The sequence below is a fragment of the Haliotis asinina genome, chromosome 2, assembly GCF_037392515.1.
Source record: "Haliotis asinina isolate JCU_RB_2024 chromosome 2, JCU_Hal_asi_v2, whole genome shotgun sequence".
In the NCBI taxonomy this organism is placed as follows: Eukaryota; Metazoa; Mollusca; class Gastropoda; order Lepetellida; family Haliotidae; genus Haliotis; species Haliotis asinina.
The window spans coordinates 50322322-50344919 of NC_090281.1; the positions used below are offsets into that span (position 1 = coordinate 50322322).

Below are 22598 nucleotides of genomic sequence, written 5' to 3' on the forward strand. Positions count from 1 at the left end.
TTATCAACACTCTTCATTAAATCAATACATCTAATTTTCCATAACTTCACGTATCATTACTTGTATTTGTATTGAACATGCGGTAAACGCAGATTAGTAATTCCCATAATTACAAAATTAACTCTTTTTTGCAAGAAAGACGCCGAGTCTTGGCTTACACACTAGTTCTTTGGCATCAGTGAGCACGTGTTTTATCACCATGTCCACAAAAAGGTTTGGTACCATCAACTGATCGCTGTTTTCTACAGGTCGAAGCATTTAAGAAGCGTACTCTAGGAAGAACCACCAATGGAATAAAATAAGGAATAATTAATCTGGTAAAAGAAAAAAGCTCTAGCGCAAAAACGATTACCCTTACCATCAGAATCTTCGTTTGGCACTACTGTTTAGCCATAAATCAAATTTACCTCAAACTTTTAATATTCCTCATGGCGAACCTCGTCAAATTAATTGGAACTTTGATCAAATATCTTGATTTGTCTGGACGGGCAGAGCTTTTCAAAAGCAGTCAATTGGTTGCGTTCTCCCCTGTAGGATTCTGACTTTGAGCTCGCCCAAGTCATGAGCTTGCATTGCTTCCCTTTGCAGTTCTGTGTTGACAATTGGTTGATCGGAGAGGCAAGATTGATGGGAAAGTGCCAACACACGTGATTGATGTCAGAGAGCTCCACTTCCGCGTCACGTGGTCACAGCTACAGACTAGGAACCAATGAGGATCCATGTTGTATTTAAGCACGTGCCGCGTGTTACATGCTTCTAGTCTCCTCATGGTTCCTTCCTATCCTGGAACCAAAGACTTGCCTCAGGGCCTTCTTTGGCAATTACCCTCACCAAGTCAGCGGAATCAACCGTCGATGTTATTGACAAGCTAACAACAATAAAAGAGTACGAGTCACGCCGCCTGAATCAGTGCTCCCCATAGCCGAGTGACTGTTATATACAACCATAGCCACCTGTCAGTTGCACCATCGCTTGCTCAGCTTGGAAGAACAAGTCTAGAAGCCAAGCATAGCCCCAACACAGCACAATTGTAACACAGGCGTAGACGGACTCCAGATACATCCCAATTGATTTCATCAACGATAATGGACCTCCTGTTGTCGGTGTTTTCTCTCTGCATTCATTTCAGGTAAGCCATCGCTGTTATTCTTAGCTTTTACTACCTCATTGCTAGCTTAACTCTCACACGTTTCATTCCGAGACATCAATCACAATAGAAACCTGGTGATTACGGCTTCGTTATATATGATTAATTGACACGAGTCAATTTCGCACTGCTTGAAATGTACACGTGTTCATTTCATACCCACAAGGCGGTGTAGTGTTTTAACTCTATCGCTGAATGTCTAACTAAACGTGTATATGGCATTCCTTACAAAGAAAATCAATTGTTCCATGTCTCTGTTGCTCCCTGACTTAACCAAACACCGGGGAAACACATGTCTCGGCCTCTCTGACATCCTTAACACATGCCTCGACTGCCTAATATCTCCCTCCAGATAATCGTCTATTCCACCGCCCAAGCGCTTGATGTATACCATTGCATCAGTGTCTTATACTGGGGTCCCAAGTTAACTCGAATCGCATTATCTGTATCTTATAAAGCGTAAGATGAAATAACTCAATTATTCTTCGCGATTACATAAACTACAGGATAATGATCAACCTGATCAGTTGTATCGCCCGATTAGCTAGAAATGGAACCAATGCATGTAGAAATACTATATTTGCAAGAAGAACCTTGTTTTAGTAATAAACAAAATACATTATTAAATACCGTACGTCCTTGAACATTCGTTGATGTTATGGTGGTACTTAGGTCATAACTGATAGCTAATCAAATTTCTGCTGTGTGTAATTGGTCTCGTGGAACAAGGCCCCAGTTGCTCAGCTCCCAGCGCTGATAGTTAACAGTAAATACGGACACCCAAACACATGTAGAATCGGGTCAAGAACTCAATAGTCATTATCTCCCAACAATAACGGAGTCCGACCATTGACCTGTCTCCGTGGCATCGTATATCAAACAGCTTGCCTTGACAGTAAATATTCTCAATCCACAAGGCCTTGTCGCTGACAGTGGGTTTCATCATGTGTCACAACCAAATAAGGAAGGCATGCTTAATATCTGTTTTGAAGAATGACAAATGCCCAAGCTAATCATAGAGTCCGGAACGGGACATTGATCTGTTGTGGTCGATAACGTATTTTTTTTAATAAAACCATTTTTTGAAATGTGATTTGCAAGTTCTTCACCAGAAATAAGGAGAGAAGCATTTGAGGGCAAAGAGAGGCTGATGTTGCATCTTTGGTCGATTCCGACTTGGTCCTCCTATACAATAATATCTCGCGGTGCAGGTCACAACGGCCAGCTGTCTCATTCTGAAGCACTTGGCATGGTTTACAGAGAGTCTGGTAAATTTAGGTCTGCCGTGACATCGGCATGGTCAATATTGGGGCAATGGAGTGGAAGAATATTGGTTAGAGCCTTCGAGAGCATTGCATCGCAGGCATTGATTACACCATATGTAAAGTACAGGCCGGGATCGTGAACTTCTGGGTGTGCATCCATGAAATTAGCATTAAGTACCCTGGTAATGAACATTTGAACCGTACTTTTTACTTCGGGGAATGGACTTATCGAACATATTCTAACCTAAGGAATCGCGGCAGGCATCAGGGACGAACTGATTAAAGGACATTCATTACAAGCGGTTCAACACTGCTGAGAAGACGGTGTCCACAGTGTGTTAAACGTGAAGAGAAATAATTATAGATCTATGATTTTTGTAATTATATCTTAGTGATGTATCCTAAATTTATAATAGGCAAGTTATCGTTATCTTAGCTTTAACATATAGAGATCGAAAAGTGATAGCAAGTCAGCAGCGTTGCCGTATACAAAAGCATTAACCATGACAAAATATGTTCTGCCTCATAAGTGATTGCAATGGCCGTCTGACATTAGGAAAATCAGATAATATTATGAATCCTATTCGTAAAATTTGATGTTTTCAAAAGGCTCATGAAAGCGTTTCGCTTTAATAATGCTAAAAAATGAACTGTTACATGAAAGCATAGTGACTGGATTTCAGTTTAGAGAGGCTCAATGCAAACAAGCTGTTTTCAAAATGACAAATTTGTCTTTTCCCACTAATCATATTCTATGTCCTTTTTATTCGACAGCTAATGATGACTTACGCCTTTTATTGATATTTATTGATGGATTGCGTTAAAATTCTCTTAAGTAGCAATATTGTTAAAGTAAAGTGTAATGTATGTGTCACGTTACGAACAAATGTCTTCAACATCTCATCATTACCCTTTCATCTTCTTAGATTAAACGTTGACAGCTATTCCAATGAACACTGATGTAAATGTAAAAAAACGATTAAACAAACTTAAAATGTTCTAAAAGGAAGCCTTGGTTAAAAAATATCAATTGACTGGGAACGCAAGTTGTTTAACTTTATGACGAAGGGACATTGCTTAGCGTTAAAAGACGCTGCCCCTCTTGAGAGTACATCCCCCATTCTGCTTGCTGACAATTAGATTTGTGAATGTTAACGATATTACCTGTCGAGTAGTGTCTCAGAGTTGGATTTCAGGCCCTGCCCTTGTCAAAATATACAGGAAGAGCGATGGTTCTTAAAAGCACTGGTGGAGGCCTTGTCGTGATCTGATTGGAACAAATTGGCTTCGAACTTTAAGAGCGTCTGGTGCTTTCTTGTTCGTACGTGAACCGAAAGAATTTACGGCCACTGATTGTCAACGTGTGACATGTCTGCTAATGAAAAAACTGTTTACAAATGCAATATACTATTACAAACACAGACCCTCGTGTAACTTTATAACGTGTTGCGAGAATATAGTAATCCTCTAACAATGTACACACTGCTGGGACGTGAAAGGAAAACGCATATGTTTGATGTTGGTTTAAAATGACACAAAAAGGTAACGGTGATTTATTTGAAAAGGACTGTGATCGGATCGAAAGTTTAGGTAGTTTCAGCTTCTGTTTTAGCCCATGTAACGTTTCTTATACTTTAACGAATCCAGTTTGTAAATACATTTTTGTCTGACAATTTGTATCAGACAGTTTACAAATGCATATTTGTGTTGATGCTATGAAACATTATGTTTTTTAATCGGAGAATCTAAACAATTGTCTTGAACATTTGTAATTTGTAATGTAAGTTTAGGGCATCATATCGACATTATCTGATGGTGTGTTTTTTAACACATGTTGTATTTATTGGCACAATTCACATTGTATTCAAACATTTTCAACTTGGTACTTTTCTTATTACAATAGCCAGTGCTAAGCAATATGTAATTGCAGCATTGTTTTGTGAGTGTTGTGACAGATAGTATCTACTGGCTTCACGAAATTAGTACGAGTCACTTAAACAAAGATTATTGTTACAATTGAGACAACACTGGTAAAATACCCTTACATATTTGAAGACTGAGTGAGTATAATTTAACGCCACATGTATAAATATTGATAGAAGATGACTAATCTCGGGACTGATGTACTTGATGAAAATTATCGTACAATCGCCACGGAACTGCTTCGGCGTCACGTGACTTTATAAGTATCTTTAAGATTAAAGAGAGTAATATGACACACACCCGTTCTGTATATTCAAACACGCAACTCTTTCTGTCAGAACTCTGGAAAATGGAAAAGAGTTGTTTACGGAAATGCTGAACGGGGTTCAGATGACAGACAATGAGCCGAGTAAATGTGAAATATTTCACCTGTATAAATATGAAACGCATTCTCACCTTTCGGCCTTTTGAAATCGAAATATGCCTTCACGATTTGATATTAACTTAAAACTTCGAGGATTGTCTATGTAAAGGGTATCGACCCTCGTTAATCTATTTGATATCAAAGACATTCAGGTAACGTCTATTAATCATATCTTTCATTTTATATCATCTATCAGTTCGAATTGTATGTATTTCGCATTCAAGGACACTGGCCAGTTCTACTATAAATGCGATATTCTTGACCGCAACATTAAATTCTATCAAACCTCATTGAGCAGAGGGGTAGCAGAGTGGTTGAAGCAGTCGCTCGTCAGAATGAAGACTGGGTTTGATTCCCCCTCATGGGAACAAATATGTGAAGTCCATTTTCGGTGTCCCCACCGTGATATTTCTGGAATATTGATGACAGCGGCGTAAAACCTTGCTCACTCACTCAGCTTTATGATAAAACTCGAAATCTGAGCATTCCGTGTTTTAACTCCAAAGTCTAAAAACTATACAAAACGAAACGAAAACAGAAACTAGCCAAGGTTGACATCAAACTATTGTGTAACCGCAGGTAGTACAAGCAGCCAGGTCATGGTGACCCTATTTTTTTGCAAACACCGGGTGTCGTCACTGATTTTTAATGAGCTTTTAATTATCTATATTCTTTAGCCTTTCCACAAAACCGTTTTCGTCCAGTAATATATACTCTGACGGTTAATAGTTAATTCAACATTCACACTTAACGTCGTAAACCTGGGTTCGATTCCCGTCATGGTACAATACGCGAAGTCCATTTCTGGTGTCCCTAGCCTTGATACTGCTTGAAATTTGCTAAGGGCGACGTAAAACTACACTCACTCACTCAACACAGTTTATTATGTCTCCAACACCTTGATTACTCAGTGACCTTTGACATCAGATTACTTCACCAGATGGCACTGTATTTGACAAGTCAACATTTGAATTTAAGGCATAATCGAAGTTCTGTTCGATTGTACATCCCAGGTCACGGAACGATAGTGAAGGCGGTTCAGAAGTTCTTAGTAGAAAGGCGGTCGTTAATTTGGTCTTTCTTTAATCAATATTGAGAAATCGAGTGAGGCTTACTTTTCATTCCAGTAGGAATTTCATCAAGGTTCCTGCAAATTGCCTTCAACTGAAAGAACGAAACCCTTTTTTAAAAAGGGAATGGCTAGACCGGTGCTTTCTACCAATTGCTAAAGGCATGATTGCCTGCCTGCGCAAATAGATAAATCACACACATTGTTCGTAATGTCGCAATTTTTTGAAGTTCAAAAGACTGTTTCGGACCTTTGTCCTTTGCACAATCATAAACATATCAGCCGTACGCAAAAACAAACAAATTAATGACAGGAGATGGGATCTTTTCTATTTGCAGATTGACGTTTCATCATGAGTCATTTCGCCGTGGTTATATACCCCTCTTAGTAACAGTATACATGCCACATTTCCCTTTGTGCTTCCCGTGAGGGATCTGCTCTAGAATAATGCACCACGGTTGTCGACGGAGTCGTGTAAAATGAGGTACCTCCAGTTCGGCGTCGTGTTATCCTGAAGAGGAGCCCTATTCACAGCAAATAGGTTAAATAGTACTTACAAACAATTGCCATGATTTCAATTTAACTATCTGGAACAATAATCATTTATCTTCCAGACCCGCAGCCATATCGCCGAGTGCGGCGTAAAACTAAACTCGCTCACTATCACCCAGGTACCGTATGCTGCGGTTATATCAAAATAAACGGGACAGATAATGTTAGTTCGTTATAAGCGTAGCTACACATTTGGGCCAACAATATACAGACAATGCCCAGTACCAATTATGCAGTTCCTTTCCCCTCGAGTTTCATTGTGATGTGATATCTATATAGAGTCATTGCTAGAGAATAACCAGTCACGATTATCGGCTGAAACATTATGCGAGTGAGTTTAGTTTTACGCTGCCTTTAGTACTGTTCCAACAATATCACGGCGGGAGATACCAGAAATGTACCTAACATATTGAACCCATGGGGGAGTGGAAACCGGATGTTCAGCGTGACGAGAGAACGCTTTACCTACCAGGTTACCCCACCACTCCCATCTGAAACAGAATTAGTGCAAGTGCAAAGGCAGATAGTCGCGAAAACGTACGATTGTACAGCTGAATACAAGTGATGAAGCAAGATGTTCACAAAAGGTTTAGGATATTCTGCACCCCCTCCCCTCCACCCACCCTCTCAAACTTACGTTAAAAAGCGTCTGTCACCTCGTCACCTGACGCCACACAACACTTCTGGCATACAATGGGCCAGCATATTCTGTGACAAATAACATGTTTACTGAATATATTGGGACTCAAAACCATCTGCTAGTACATCATTGCATTCAATACATCGGAAACAATCTCATACTGAACCAATATTATCTTGCCATGACATTTAGTTATCTGTCGCTTACACTGGTATGTCAGGTATCATGCTACAGCTGATATGAAAACCCCTCACACCTGTTCAATATTTATTTATAATTTCCAGTGTTGATATTCTTTTATATTAACAGTAGCCAAATCTAGGCGATCATTTAACCATACGGTTTGTTTTCCATTCAGGGTCGACAATCTGTCTGTTTCCAGATGACTGGTCCTTATTTCAATTTCTGTGATGTCGATGACCTACGTTCATCCAAAGCATGAAATGTCGTACAATAAACAGTCCTGTACTCACATCGTGGCATGTAAAGCGTAACGAAATAATCGCATATTCATTCACTAAGGGCGTTCCATTTACAAGAACAAAGGAAACTAACTGTGGTTATCAATTTACTATGTACAAGGTCAAATAATTATTTTCTAACAACCACTGACCTTAGGTCAGTGATTAAAGCCTATCTATATTTACGTGACCCCTTGGTCTCGAGATAGCAATGTAACTGTCTTCCATGCATTCTTGTGTCTCTGTTTTGGTGAACAGCTCTCGTGAGAGTGATAACAACAATGAGATTCTAAGTTATTGCAGGGTATTAAATGTTATTAGATGGCAACTGAGTGATTAATGTCAGGTCAGTGATCAAATCCTTATGAAAACAAGAAAAACTGTACCCCTCCAAAATTGATCCCAAATTCTTTTAGGTATTAACTCAATCACTCATCTATTCTTTCATATTCTGGACACTGTCTTGCCCGATTACTGTTTTCGGGAATGATTAAACGGCATCTGGAATAACGTAGAATAATTATTGATTAAATTCCACTGGTCTAATAATAGCGGCAATGATATGCATTTTTACTGCAAAATCGAAGTTTGTGTATCTGTACTTTAAGTACTTTCGACGTGACTATATGGCTGACAACACCGCTTGCGTTATGAAGACATAACGGTTAAACAACCCTGTTCATCATTTGCCACAAGTGATGGCACCGCGCGAATGTCTATATACACACTGACATATTTCCATATATCGTCGCCTCGATGTTCATATAATACATTTACAACTTGTCATTATGATTCACACAAATCAAATGTAATCATTTTATTCTGAACATCTCGATATAGATCATATTTCATGTATATTATGGCGTTTTCTCATTAAGGGTTTTACATGGATGTTGGCTCTCATTGATTTTCCCATGAAATCCTAGAAGCAAACTGTACTTTATGTGCTCGGAGATAATATATTTCCAGTCAACTGGCCATTAACCGTCACATGTATGTTCTCATGACTTAGAAAGGACACCATTGTAAACTGGTGACGATAAAAGGGTGGAATCGGTTGTGTCAATACACTAATATGTGATCAAACACCTGTAAATTACTATTTATGGGCCGGGTATAACCGTCTGATGTATATCTGCACATACCGGCCTATACTAAAATGACTTGTGTTTTCTCTTCACAGCGTACATTTATATCGCCGGCTCAGTTATTCTATAGCTCGTCAGAACTTTGTAGTGAATTGTCAAAACCGTGGGTTTATCATGTCATATTATGTAACACGACACAAAGATTGGTCTCTCTGTACCCGCAAATTAAGATCCGGGTTAGAGCTGATCTTTAGTCGTGCTTGTCGTAAGACGCGACTAACGGGATCGGGTGGTGAATCCCGCTGGCTTGGTTCACACATGTCGATCTTCACGCTGTTGATCACTGGATTGTCTGGTCAGATTCCATTATTTACAGACCGTCGTCATATAGCTGGAATATTGCCGAGAGCCGCGTTAAACATTGATCAATATCTTTTGGGGTGACAGATGACAACCTTCGTCAGAAGGCGCTGAGTATCCTTCAGATATTACTGATGTCATTATCATCTCCACCAAAAACTACCATGGAAAGAATGCTTGTTGATAAATGCCATTATTTCAGGTATATGACGAATGAATCCAATGACTGACATCATGAGCATCGATCCAAACAATGGAGATGACTTTCATTAACCATACCAGAGATCTTGGCCACGCGATCCCGCTTGTCTCCTCTTACAATACGCATGGCATGCTGACTACTCATCCTTACCTGTTATGGGTTCTGCCGTAAAAAAATCCAAATAGGTATGATAATCGACAGTTTTAGATATAATACGGTATCATAGCTGTTTAAAAAGTAAGTCTGCATTGTTTCAACGACTATTTCACCCTCTTAGCGGTAAAATTTGTAATCATTTGGGTCAATTCCAGTTTTGTAGTGAATGTCTCCCTTTGCCCTATTGTTAAGTATAATGTCTCAGTTCAAATCCAAACAACTGTGTTTAGTCTACCTGTAGTAGCTGAAGGTATAGTGCTGACGAATGTTTAAGCGAATAGGATTGTGGTAGAGATTTATAAACAAGCTCACGAGATAATCACAACCGTACAATGGACTGCTTTTAGCAGCGATGTCCGATGATTAGAGAAAGGTTTTTTCCACTGCTATTGACAATGCTACACAGGATACTTTGTTGCACAGGATACTTTAATGACGAACCCATTAGCAACTGTAATATTTCCTGAAGATGAGAATGCAAAATAAAATAATTACAGACAATTATCTTACAGAGTATGATATGAATACTGATGACACACACTATGCGAATACCAACGATTAATTTGCACTTTGTTATAGCAAAAAAAGGGATCGACAGCGATCGTTTCTGTTCATATTTATAAGTACACCCAGTCATATTGCTGATCAGTCCCGTTCTTCCTTTAGAAGTTTGAAAGATGGTGTTTGTTGTTCCGCTGGCTTGCGTTTGACATTACTTGGATTAAACAGGTACGTACTAGTCGTGATGGAGACGTCGTTATATGGCTCGGGACGGTGGGGAAGGTCAGTGGGTCGTTCGTCACACTGAAAATACGTTTTCAATTTTCCACATAGGCACAATGTACATAGGCTATCAATGGTGTCCTTCTCTTGGTATTGCACGAATATTGTTAAAAGCGGCATAAAACCATACTCATTCCTTTACTCTTTCCTCAATATGAGGTGCCCTGTGTTTAGTAACTGAACACGTTCTATTTTTTGTTTCTCTGTGGAGCAAACATCGAGATACACCTAAACATTCGGTATGCCTCCGTTTGTGTGAAAGAAATTGACTTTGAATCTAATATTAACTGAGAATCGATCCCTGGAACCTCATCCGTCAGCTGATCGATATCAATGACGGCCGAGCCGTTGAATTTCATAGATGCGTAGTAATGCCTAAATTTCCATTATCACAAAATCCGAATCAATTGCCAAACTTTTGAACAGATATATGTCTGTCTTGTAATTAACAGGACTGAAAGACTTTTTAACTTTGGCAATGAAAACAACTACAAATGGAACTTTGAATTTGATAGATGTGTGAAGTTTGTTTTTTTTATACTCGTTGGCTCCATTTGCCGTGTGAAAAAGATTAGTATATACACAGTTTCAGCACTTGCTACAGAGTTTCAGACAAAGTCCCAAACCGTCGCCAGGGTAATCTGTCTGCGCCTTGTTTAGTCGTTTTCCCCATACTTAAACGCTAAGGAGTATTTGAACTTTACGAACAAAGCCTTCACTTCAAAGGAACGAGGTATCAGAGGTTTCAGGAAGACATCAGTGGTGCTGAGCCTTCCTTGAATCTGCAACAGAATGATAATGTCCTTCAAGGGACGCGTCTAATTATGCAACCCCAATCACAGATCCCTGGCATACCTTCCAGCAAGCACATCTCCACGTGCTGTTGGAGGTTGTCCACCACAAAACAATAACTGAGATAGATTCCTAGGTTTCTGTGTAAATATGTCTAGCCATCCTCTGACACGAGCTGATTCTGGAGGGATAGCGTCCGTTTGCTTTCCTCTTGCCTTGATTCTGCTCTGTGATCTTCTCTCAACAAAAGAACATGAAGTCGGGGTTATGACGCTGAGCTGGTGGACTGTGTTTGAGATGGATCGGTGTTACACATGTAGTCTGGGTGGTTCATACTTCGTCTATTGATTCTGCATCTTACGGGATGGTCTGGACGTGCGTCTTCGATGACTGACTGAATCCCTTATTCATTTAATCCAGAGTTATGAAATTATTCTTCATAGGTTCTTTTTAGCGGTTTGATATGATTATTTAAGGTAACTGAATTAGCATATATAGTGTTATATTTGGATTTGGTGATTAGTGAGTGTGGCTTCCAAAATAGTTCATTTATACAACTCATTTGGGCTTAGTTTTAACACTTGTCCTTACAAGTCTGTTCAGTGTATTGTAGCTCAATTCGTTTTGTTTTCTGACATTCATAAAGTGCTCAACTATCATATGCTAAAGGGATCACTTCCGTGGTCTAGTGGATTAAACAGATTTTAGTGGTCCTGGTTCGATCGCGTGGTCGGATTATAGTAGATGTTTGAAAGATGGTACTTGTTGTTTGCATGCCTTAACGGTTGAAGCGTTCGCTTATCGGGTTCGATTCGACGTGGGTACAAACTGTGAAGCCCAGTTCTGGAAAATATACCAAAAGCGGCTTAAAACCATACCCGCTCACCGTAATTTGTCTGAGAGGGGGTATCAATAATGTGCAGTATTGACTGCCTCGATAAATCAAATATTGTTAACTACAAGGAGTCACACACTTACTTGCACGACGCTATATGAGTGAAATAATCTTCAAAGCGATGTTTAACTCCATTGCGCTTTACCTCAAAGGCTGTGAAAAGCGGCTCTGTTAGCTGGCGGCTGTAGACTATGCTGTACATAGAGGAAAGTGGGGTCGCGAAATACATGCCTGACAAAAATATGGTGATTAAAAACTAAAAATGGTCGCTGAGATCAAAGGATCAAAGGGGAGATTTCTCTTTTGATGTACGTAAACAGCCAAAATATACAATCTCCCAGCCCAGCATCTTTGTTTTGATATTCCTTGGGTATGTAATTTAGCTTTTCCCGACCCACGACTCCCGCTGTGGTTTGGTTTTTGTTTTGTTGTTGTTGTTTAACGCCGATCTCAGCAATACTCCAGTTACACAGGAACGGTCTGTAAATGAAAGGAGCAAGACAATCGGGTAAGCAAACACATGAGTATCGATTAACGCAATTGGGATAACATGACGCATTTGGGATAACATGACGCAATTGGGATAACATGACGCAATTGGGATAACATGACGCATTTGGGATGCATGATACGATGACATTGCTGAGACACCAACATAGACAGACATCCCCCAACCTCCCCCCAACACACACACACACAAATCTCACATGTCTAACATCACATTCATATTGAGCGTCAATCAAATGAATATCAATATATCTTTCACGAACACCTTGAGTCATCAACAATTTTTAAGAGCTCAATTCATAAAATTTCACAGCTATTTTGGCCACGTGCTTTTGAACACGGGTTACTAAATATTAATTTTCGATAACGTAAAAAACCTTTGTGAATTTTTGAAAACGTATGTTAAGCATTTGAAACTTTATTGACTACCTTAAAAAACAAGTTAAGGCCGGTTACCATTATAATAGGTGGCACTATAGTCAATGTTTTGATTAGCATCAAGGGTTTGATTCCCCAGTTATGTTCTACATGTGAGACTCCGGTTTTATGCCGCTGTGGTGTTTAAATATTTAGGGTCTGCGTGAAATCTCTCTCTCTCTCTCTCTCTCTCTCTCTCTCTCTCTCTCTCTCTCTCTCTCTTTGTCAGACTTTGTCCTTTTACCCTGAATGTACTTTAAAAACACAGGCCATCAGGTCACTATTGCTGCTGTTAAATGCGATTTTACCTTTAACACACATGCGATTAGTTACGACACATAGTTGATACTTTCTCTGGAATCGTCCATAGTGAAGTGATTCTAATTCGCAAGGATCTCATGGCTTTTAGTGCTCAACACTTTCACAGAGTGCCATAGATGCAATTCGGTACGTCGAAGTGATATGTTTGATAAGTCTTAAAATGCATTAAAGGGACTTTCTGTTTTGGGAGTCTAGACACAATTACTTACCAAGTACCCATCTGGATTCAGACCTGGTCGTTTCTGTGTCCAATACGTGTAATTTGGGACAATGCGGGTGTCGGCCTAATTGGCCAACTTTCTCCTTACAGCTGCGTATGGGCCCTTTATGCTTTATGGCCTGCAGTTGGGAGGTACGTTTTAGGGAATGGCGGTACTTTACTGGTGCAGCAATTACAGACACGTAGGCTGTTACGAAGACAGTAATAACCTACATCCGTTCGTGAGCGTTTTCGGAAACTGTCTCATTTTTGGCAAAACAGTCATTTCGTTGAAGTCTGTCTGGAGATACCCCATAACTGCAAAAAAGATTTGATTCCTAATCGTTATGTTTACCAAAACACAGACGTGTCGTTATAGGAAGAGACAAAACAAGGTCCATAACCATAAAAAAACCCATCTACTTAAACCAGTGCATTGTACAATCCCCACAAGTGTTAATGGATTCCTATCATATTCAGTTTGTTTGCATAAAAAGACGTCAACTGAAACAAGAACAAGCTGGGGTAGACGGCACAGTACAATTAATGTCACGTAGGATGTTGTGACGTTATGACGTTGTAACGTTGTACGACTTAGAACACATTCTAATTAATCATTTGAACTAACACTGGTTCTCCTGAGGTATTTGAGGTTTCATCGTATTATCGAATTCATGATTATTCCACCGGGATGTATTTTGTACACTTACATTATACCTGATACCTGTCAACCATATTTGTTTGATGCTTCTTGTAATTCGACACGAGACAGCGAAGCTAAGTGAAAAACTGGGAAGATATGGCTCAGACAAAGTACGAAAATGGTCCCACTTGCATGTGGATGGTTTGATGTGATTGAACCACGAAACTTAATATCAAAGCTATTCAAAATCAAGCAAAATCAGACATCAAACTTTGAAATATTACTGGAAAATAGAAATTCCAAGATAGCGTGCAGTGACCCTATTAGTTACATGCAACTGGGCTACATTTCAACAAACATGCAGCATTTTTCATCAACTTTGGTAACTAAAACTGGCATTTACTTACGAAAGCACTTATTTTAAAGACTTGTGCTGGTGGCAAGGCCCCCAAATCCCTTGTTAATTTAGCTAGTCGGCTAAAGCCGCCTGAATAACATGGAGACCGTTACGAAGGAAGCAGATCCCCATCAAAATGGCGGATAGTGTAGGGTGTGTTGCCAGTTGTCTATGTTGCTACAGTCATTAAAACGTTTGTTTGAAATTGTTGTTTAACGTCTCACATATGGATATAAGAGATGAGTTCATGTGGTGGACTTTCAAACTCCCATAACATGTTTCCATGCTGATAATTAAATGTCAGTGTTCAGCCTACATCTTATTGGACCAGACAATCCAGTGCTCAGTAGCATGAGCATCGACCTACGCAATTGGGATACGGTGACATGTGTCAGTCAAGTCAGCAAGTCTGGCCATCCGATCCCGCTCATCGCCTAAAAATCTTTTAGCAGTTTAAGAAGTCAGATTATACCGATTCATCCTGTCTATTTATCTATGAACAAAAGAAGAGACATCTTACGCATTGTGAATTTAAGACAATGTTGCAAACTTTGTTTTGTTTGTTTGCCCTTAGGATAATTCCAATTATATGGCGGCGGTCGGTCGTTAAGATTGATTACGAGTAATTCACCATCACTTATCCCTACGATAGTTTGTAAAACGCTATCAGTAGCAGGGTAATTGTGTGTAAACATATTTTGGTCCAGTGATGACTTGGGTCGCCTGACTTTCTGCCGAAAACAGACATAATCAATAACTGTGTATTATGCCAAATTTTATTTTCAAAAGTTTTAAATTAAGTCATGTGTACAACGTACCTCCACGGATGAAAATGGGAAAGTGTTGACTAAGCGCGAGTACAATCTTGTTTAGGGATATGGAACGTCAGTGTCAATGAATTACTTGTCCTACTATCCTGGTGTAAAGGGAAACAGCTGTGAAAACATACATAAATGGATCAGTGATGGCACCAGACGTTCGCGAAAACAGTAGGCATACATTGCCTTAATGCTAGCCTTTTTCTGCATATATACCTAAAAAATGGATACACATGTATGTTTTACTTGACACATGTCATGCTACAGCGGCCTGCAAACAAACCAGACGATCAAGTGATCGATGGATCAGAAAATCCACTTATTCTGAATTAAGACTACTGTGCAGAAGTACAGAATGTCGATGCTAATAAACATGTACCACGTTTTGGAAACAGGTTCGTCTGAAAACTCTTTTGAGGTCAGTTTCAACATTTTTGACTAAGCATACTTAGATATTTTAGTCCACCAGCAGAAACTTAAGTCTCCCCAGTTGAATTAAATACAAAATGTCAGTGCTAAAGTATTCCCAGTCTCGACTATCATCAGATAATAAATTCTTTTTGGTGTGAAAGGTAAAATAAGCCATAATGAAATTATGGATCATGGATCTCTGTAACCATGGAGATCGCGAAGACGTTAAGAGCCCTGCCTTAAGAAATTAAAACTTCCAAATGAAAATAAACGAAACGTGACAAAATCAAACGATAGGTAAATTGTGCTATGCTTATTAGCACGAGATCTGTGACTATGATGAAATAATGTTTACTATTATTTTGTCTGACTGTTTCAGTAGTCTTTCTTCGCATTAAATATTTTGAAAATGTTTGGTATTGTAAGCAATATTCATGGAATTATCAGGTATGGTTATCGATATAGAAATGTCAGGCGATCATTCTACCAACAATAGGCACTGTTTGTATTTATGTGCAGGAAATCAACGGTCTAGACCAATACCCATTTAGTCTGCGTGTCATACAATGTCCTCTGCCAGTGGACGTAGTCAATATGATATCTACATACACGTCTAGCGCCTATGTTCTAACATACGCTATCATTTGTCAAATATATGGAGTTTTCGGGACCCCTGCAATATTGTAGCAATATTTCAACCTGCCACCGCTGTAACCATAGCAATCATATTTGAATTACCGTACAAGATAGTCCCATTTGAAAACATTTATATTTAAAGTTAGATATTTTTTATAACTGTCCGAATAGCCTTAAGAATTACAAGTCGCCCGTCTGCGACTAGTTTTATTCGAGACGCTAGGAATACGTATGTGGCTGTCTAATATGGATTAAATTATTACTAATTCGGATGTAAATAGGTAATATCGACCGTCAGAATTACATATAAAAAGTACGACCTTGTCTATGACTGCGAAATATATTCGATGTCAAGAATATTAACATGGTGTATACACACTACTCTCTTGAAATTATTTGGAAATGTATCGATTTTTCATGAAAACATTTATCTTCCAAGTGTTTAGAAGGAGAGTTAGACACAGTTGTGGTTCCATGGTTGCGTTTTCCTACAAAATGAGTACTTAAAAACGACGTCTGTGTCTCCTTGTTATGAAAAAGTAAGCAGTTTATCAAATAATCAATAATACACCTTAAAGTAATTCTGTTTTTATCATTTACAGGAACGCTTCATAACGCGAATGCATTTAACTCTTGTTAACGAACCAAACCCTCATCGATATAACGCACTGAAACAGGTATCATTGCCACTCTGCTGAAACTTCAACAAAGTCTTCCAATATGTAACAGTTTCACAAATAATATTTCGGTCAATGGTTATTCATGAAGCATCAGTTTTGGGTCAGTGTGTCTTCATAATACCATCCATAGCTGGTAAATGGCTGCATGGAGGCCAGCAGTGTCATTCAATGCATGGGTTTGCCGTGCCCATGAGAACTACCATGTAGCCCAATTTCAACCCTAGGCTTCGTTAATTCACGAACTATCCGCATTTCCATATGTGTTCAGTTTTCATTTATAAAATCAATCTCCGAAATATGGCACTGCTTGGTATGTATTTATGCTGAATGCGCTCTCATAGAATATCGACGTCTAGTCTCACAGCTCCGGGGCAGCATGTCGCATTTATCACTAGTCATTTACACCTTGTGATATATACCAACGTATTCAGTGGGCCAGACACATATACAATTGCTTAAAACTTAATATGGGCATTTGTCATCCATGCACGAACCTATTCAATTACATAGCACTTGGTCTTAATGATATGTCACGTTGGGAAGTGTGAGTTATGGTGTCACCAGATCTCAGGAATATTCTTCTCGATTATGAAGTTGCTATTAATCAACTCCTGATGTCCTGAGCTAGCAGGTTTTTTGAAAGGTATATATCTCGAATATGCCAAGTCTGCCATGCCGAGTCTTTAATACTGTATATGGTTCTTGGTTATCATGTCCTGAGCTAACAGGTTTTTGAAAGGTGTATATCTCGGCTGTGCCAGATATGCTATGTCGAGTCTTTACTTTACTATAATACATGTATAATGGTTTGGGGCTATTATTCCAGAGCTAGCAGGTTTTTGAAAGGTGTATATCTAGACTAGGTCTGCTATGCCGACTCGTTAATACTGCATAATGGTTTTGGGTTATGATACTGACGATGGTAATCTGAAGCCGTATGTTTTCTCTACGACTACTGCCGTGCGGCGTAAAGCACCATTCAGTTACAGTTTTTATGTTCGTTATTGTCATTTGCTACATCCAGGTCAGGACATACTGACCTTGTTCGAGAGCACCAGGAGTTGAAGACTTAATTTCGGTAATCCTTCCATAGAACTTTTTACAGCTTTTTTCTCTTATCGTCCACTGGATCCTGTGTTGGGGGACGGTCGGGATTGACTATTCCTTGTCATTGACGTTTTAAATTTTCATCCTTTCAAGAAAAACCTGGAAAGGAAAAATAAATTATAAATGACAGATGGTGCAGATTGAAGGGCATTTTCGACATCTGCCTCAAATGATGCGAATCCTCTAAAAGTTTGACTTGAGACTATGCTGTTCTTGGGCGTCAAACATTGCCCATTATCCAATCCAATCTCTCTACTTTTTGTAACCCGGTGAACTTTTAAGTCCATGTCCCCAAAGTGTAATGAATAAAGAAGTTTTAAAGAAGGCATTATCCTAGTGTCAAGTTTTTTGTTGTTTTCCGATACTCAAACGCCCATCACTGCACCATCGCTATCAGAGGGAGATTGACAAATCACCTCTGAAGTTCTTTTCATCAATTCTCTTGCGTCACCCGTGGGGATTCTGGTGACGAATTAGTCCCGAGTAACACATTCTAGTCGTAAAGACGCCTAAAGTTTGGAAGTGGTTGTTACATTGTGTGTGTGGTTTGTCACAGTTCTGAATACTGGAATAGTGTTCATTATATCTAACACTTGCTTGTCTGGTTAAGACTTGAGTATGAACAAGAAGAGTTGATGAACAGTATCAAATCTGCAAGTGACACGTCTGCAATTGCCCACTTGCTCTCTGCGTGTTATTGTGAACAATATATTTCATGGAGAACTATATCTGTGTCGGGTACACCGGAAGGGCTGATAGGGTGTCCTTTAGGGAACACTTGGTGTCATCACTTTAGAATACTGCTTCGTAAAAATTCCTTTAAAATAGAACCTTACAATGTATTTTAGCAATACTTTTAGGAGGCATAATTGTCATTATGACAAGATTAAGTAATGTTTCCAAAACAGTATTTCACTTTCGGTATCAATAATGTTGACATATTATGATATGATATTTGTATGAATGCATGGATAGATAGTTAACTATCCCGATAGAAGAATCACAAAGATTAGATTGACCTTCTGATAAGCCGTGGTCCCAACAACGTCAGACGTCCCCCAAGATTTATTGTGTTCCTGGAAAGGGTTTCTTTTTTGCTCTACACTATTGAGCGCATGATATTGAGGAAATATGAAGAGGTATTAGGTAGCTGTTCCCTGATTGTCTGGGCATATCACGCACAGAATCTTGATATAAGAATCTCGTCCGTCAATGTTTATGTGCACGTCAATATAACCATAGTGCCATATTGATTGTGTTTGAGTCATTAGCTTCAACGATAAATATAAATCCTACCTGATTGCCCAGCACATAAGGGTTAGGGGGATAAATTCGCAGGCAACGTTAATTGGAGGCTTTGAATTTATCATGGCTAAAAGATCCCAAGGAACATTAAATATTGCATTTACTGCTGAAATGAATCGACGAATTATTAAAGATAAGGAGATGGCAGATTTTAAGGCTAAAGGTGTTCCGATACTCTGGTCTTCTCTGAAATATTGGTCGTTTGACAAATGCCAATGCAGAAATATCTGGAAGCAAGATGTTTGAAAATGTGATATTTTGTCCATTTACTCTATAATTAGAATAAAGCCTTGAAAGTAGTGACATCACAAGTGAGAAGCACGACGTAAAAAATTGAACATTTGTTGTTTTTGGAACAGTTTCGTAATGCACATTTGTCTGGTCAAGTGTCAGCAGATGTATAAACGTTGCCTTGTCACAAAGTGTGAAGGCATTATGACTGCATGCTGTAGCAGATGTAAAAACGTCGTCTCATCACAAAGTGTGAAGGCATTATGACTGCAGGCTGTAGCAGATGTATAAACGTTGCCTCGTCACAAAGTGTGAAGGCATTATGACTGCATGCTGTAGCAGATGTAAAAACGTCGTCTCATCACAAAGTGTGAAGGCATTATGACTGCATGCTGTAGCAGATGTAAAAACGTCGTCTCATCACAAAGTGTGAAGGCATTATGACTGCAGGCTGTAGCAGATGTATAAACGTTGCCTCGTCACAAAGTGTGAAGGCATTATGACTGCATGCTGTAGCAGATGTATAAACGTTTCCTCGTCACAAAGTGTGAAGGCATTATGACTGCAGGCTGTAGCAAAAGTATAAACGTCGTCTCATCACAAAGTGTGAAGGCATTATGACTGCAGGCTGTAGCAGATGTATAAACGTTTCCTCGTCACAAAGTGTGAAGGCATTATGACTGCAGGCTGTAGCAAAAGTATAAACGTCGTCTCATCACAAGGTGTGAAGGCATTATGACTGCAGGCTGTAGCAGATGTATAAACGTCGTCTCATCACAAAGTGTGAAGGCATTATGACTGCAGGCTGTAGCAGATGTATAAACGTTGCCTCGTCACAAAGTGTGAAGGCATTATGACTGCATGCTGTAGCAAAAGTATAAACGTCGTCTCATCACAAAGTGTGAAGGCATTATGACTGCAGGCTGTAGCAAAAGTATAAACGTCGTCTCATCACAAAGTGTGAAGGCATTATGACTGCAGGCTGTAGCAGATGTATAAACGTTTCCTCGTCACAAAGTGTGAAGGCATTATGACTGCAGGCTGTAGCAAAAGTATAAACATGGTCTCATCACAAAGTGTGAAGGCATTGTGACTGCAGGTTGCATGGTTTTTGGCTGTAGGTTCTTGGGTGTAGGCTGTAGCAGACATTTAATTAAAGACTGTTAAGTCACAAACCATGCAGACATTAGTATCTGCAGCCTGCAGTCTGCAGAAGCATTATAAACGTTGTCAGGTCACAGACTAGAGTGAAGCAGCACCCTAACCATTGTCTAGTCACAAACTATGAGGGCATTATGACTGCAGGCTGTAGCAACAATGCAGCCGTTGTCTAGTCACAAAATAAGAGGCCAGTATATCTATAGATTTAGGGATATTATATATGTATCTAGACACAAACTATGAAGCCAGTTTGTAGCAGAGTTATTAACGTTGTCGGGCCATAAACAGTACATGCAGTGTGGCAGAAAGTACTTGGGCTGAAAGGCGCAGTTATTGCAGGAATGAAATGACTGGTAACCATGTTAACACATTTTTCAAAGCAAACCACGTCTCAATAGTTTCTCTTTGACTGAACACGCAAAACCTCGTTTATTCAAGTAATTAATTTACCATCCCTAATACCTTCCCTAACTCAATATACGATGTCGTAATGCTGACATTTATACATCTATATTTGTTTCTAAATTGGTATATATTGCCGTTGAGACACTAAAGAAAAACAAGAGCCCGCTAGTTTTTCTATTGATATATCTGATAAATGTTTGCAATTAATTTGTCGTTCATCACGTCGGTAAATAGCATTCATCAGGGACCTTTGCAAGAAGAACGAGTTTTTTTGTCTGAAAGAACCATTGCGTCTATATTCAGCAATTTATCACCTTGATAACAGACGGAACAGATGTCTGCTACAATGAAACACAGTTGGAACAGGCCGCGCTTGATGTATGTTTTTTATTGCCAGAACTGGATGAAATAAAAACCTGAACATTTATTGCAGCTGAGGTAGATTAAAGTAGGTGCATTACAGGTTGAACTGCGCATGTTTCAGTTACCGTTATATCTGTCCATGTGACTCCACTAGCAGCAGTTAACAAACGGTTTACATTAATCCCCTTCATACTGGAATGACAGTGATTATACTTCAAGGAACATCAAAGAGTTTAAATTCGGGGTTTATTTGTGCTTGTCTTGCATGACATAGCAATGAGATACGCTTGGGAATTTGAATGATATAGACTATCATAGAGAAGTATTATCTTTCGCGTGAACATTGGTCACGTATGTATTTATTGGTCATAGATGGTGATGATGATGATGATGATGATACTAGTGATGACGACGACGATGATGACGACGACAACGACGATGATCGTGACGATGACGATGACGACGCGATAATGATGATCTGTGATAAATGTATACCAAACAGTGCTATAACCTAACCGCATGTTGTCATTATCTCAGTCACTGCCCTCCTCACGCAAAAAGTTCCATTCCAGACATGGAGACAATCTGCGAAGTCGATTTCTAATTTCCCCTGGCGCGATATCGCTAGGATTATTCTAAAACCTTTTTCACTGACCCAATCTCGCCAACCTGAAGAATACACAACGCAACTTGAATATAAGACACTTAAACGTTTTCTGTCATAATTATCCTACCTGATAGCACTGCAATACAGGGATTTACGCTTCTCCGCATTATGTATGGAAAGATAAAAACTTTACATGACTTACGGGATTGAGACCGATACTCCGTGTTTAAAGAGCAAGATTATGACCTACCTGCTTCTAGGTCCTAAATGTAACGCTAGATGCTTCATATTTCATATCAGATGCCATTCTGTAATTTGACTAGGGCCACGTGACCTATTAGGCAGAGGGTATGTTATGACTATTTAACGGGATTCGTTGCTTTCGTTCAGGGTTAATCAACATATATACCAGCCACACACCCTGAAATAATATCATTTATCTTTCCAAGGGTGAGTGAATACGTTTATTCGCAGCTTTAATTAATATCCCAGCAATATCGCTGCCGAGGAAACCAGAAATGAGGAATGTGTGGAATCGAACCCGCTCTTCGGTGTGACGAGCGAACACTTTAACTACTAGGCAGCCACACAACCTCCACGCTTTCGAGAAAGGTGACAACTCAACCTGTTTGA

At 39.3% G+C, this 22598-nt stretch overlaps 1 protein-coding gene across 1 annotated transcript in view; it reads left to right on the forward strand.

The window, feature by feature from the left end:
• Positions 1-859: 859 nt before the first annotated feature.
• Positions 860-22598, forward strand: part of LOC137272621 (gamma-aminobutyric acid receptor subunit alpha-3-like) — a 100063-nt gene continuing 78324 nt past the window's right edge. The window contains exon 1 of the mRNA XM_067805015.1: positions 860-1129. Coding sequence (XP_067661116.1) covers positions 1086-1129 — 44 coding nt within the window. The 5' untranslated portion in view covers positions 860-1085. The remainder of the gene's footprint in view (positions 1130-22598) is intronic.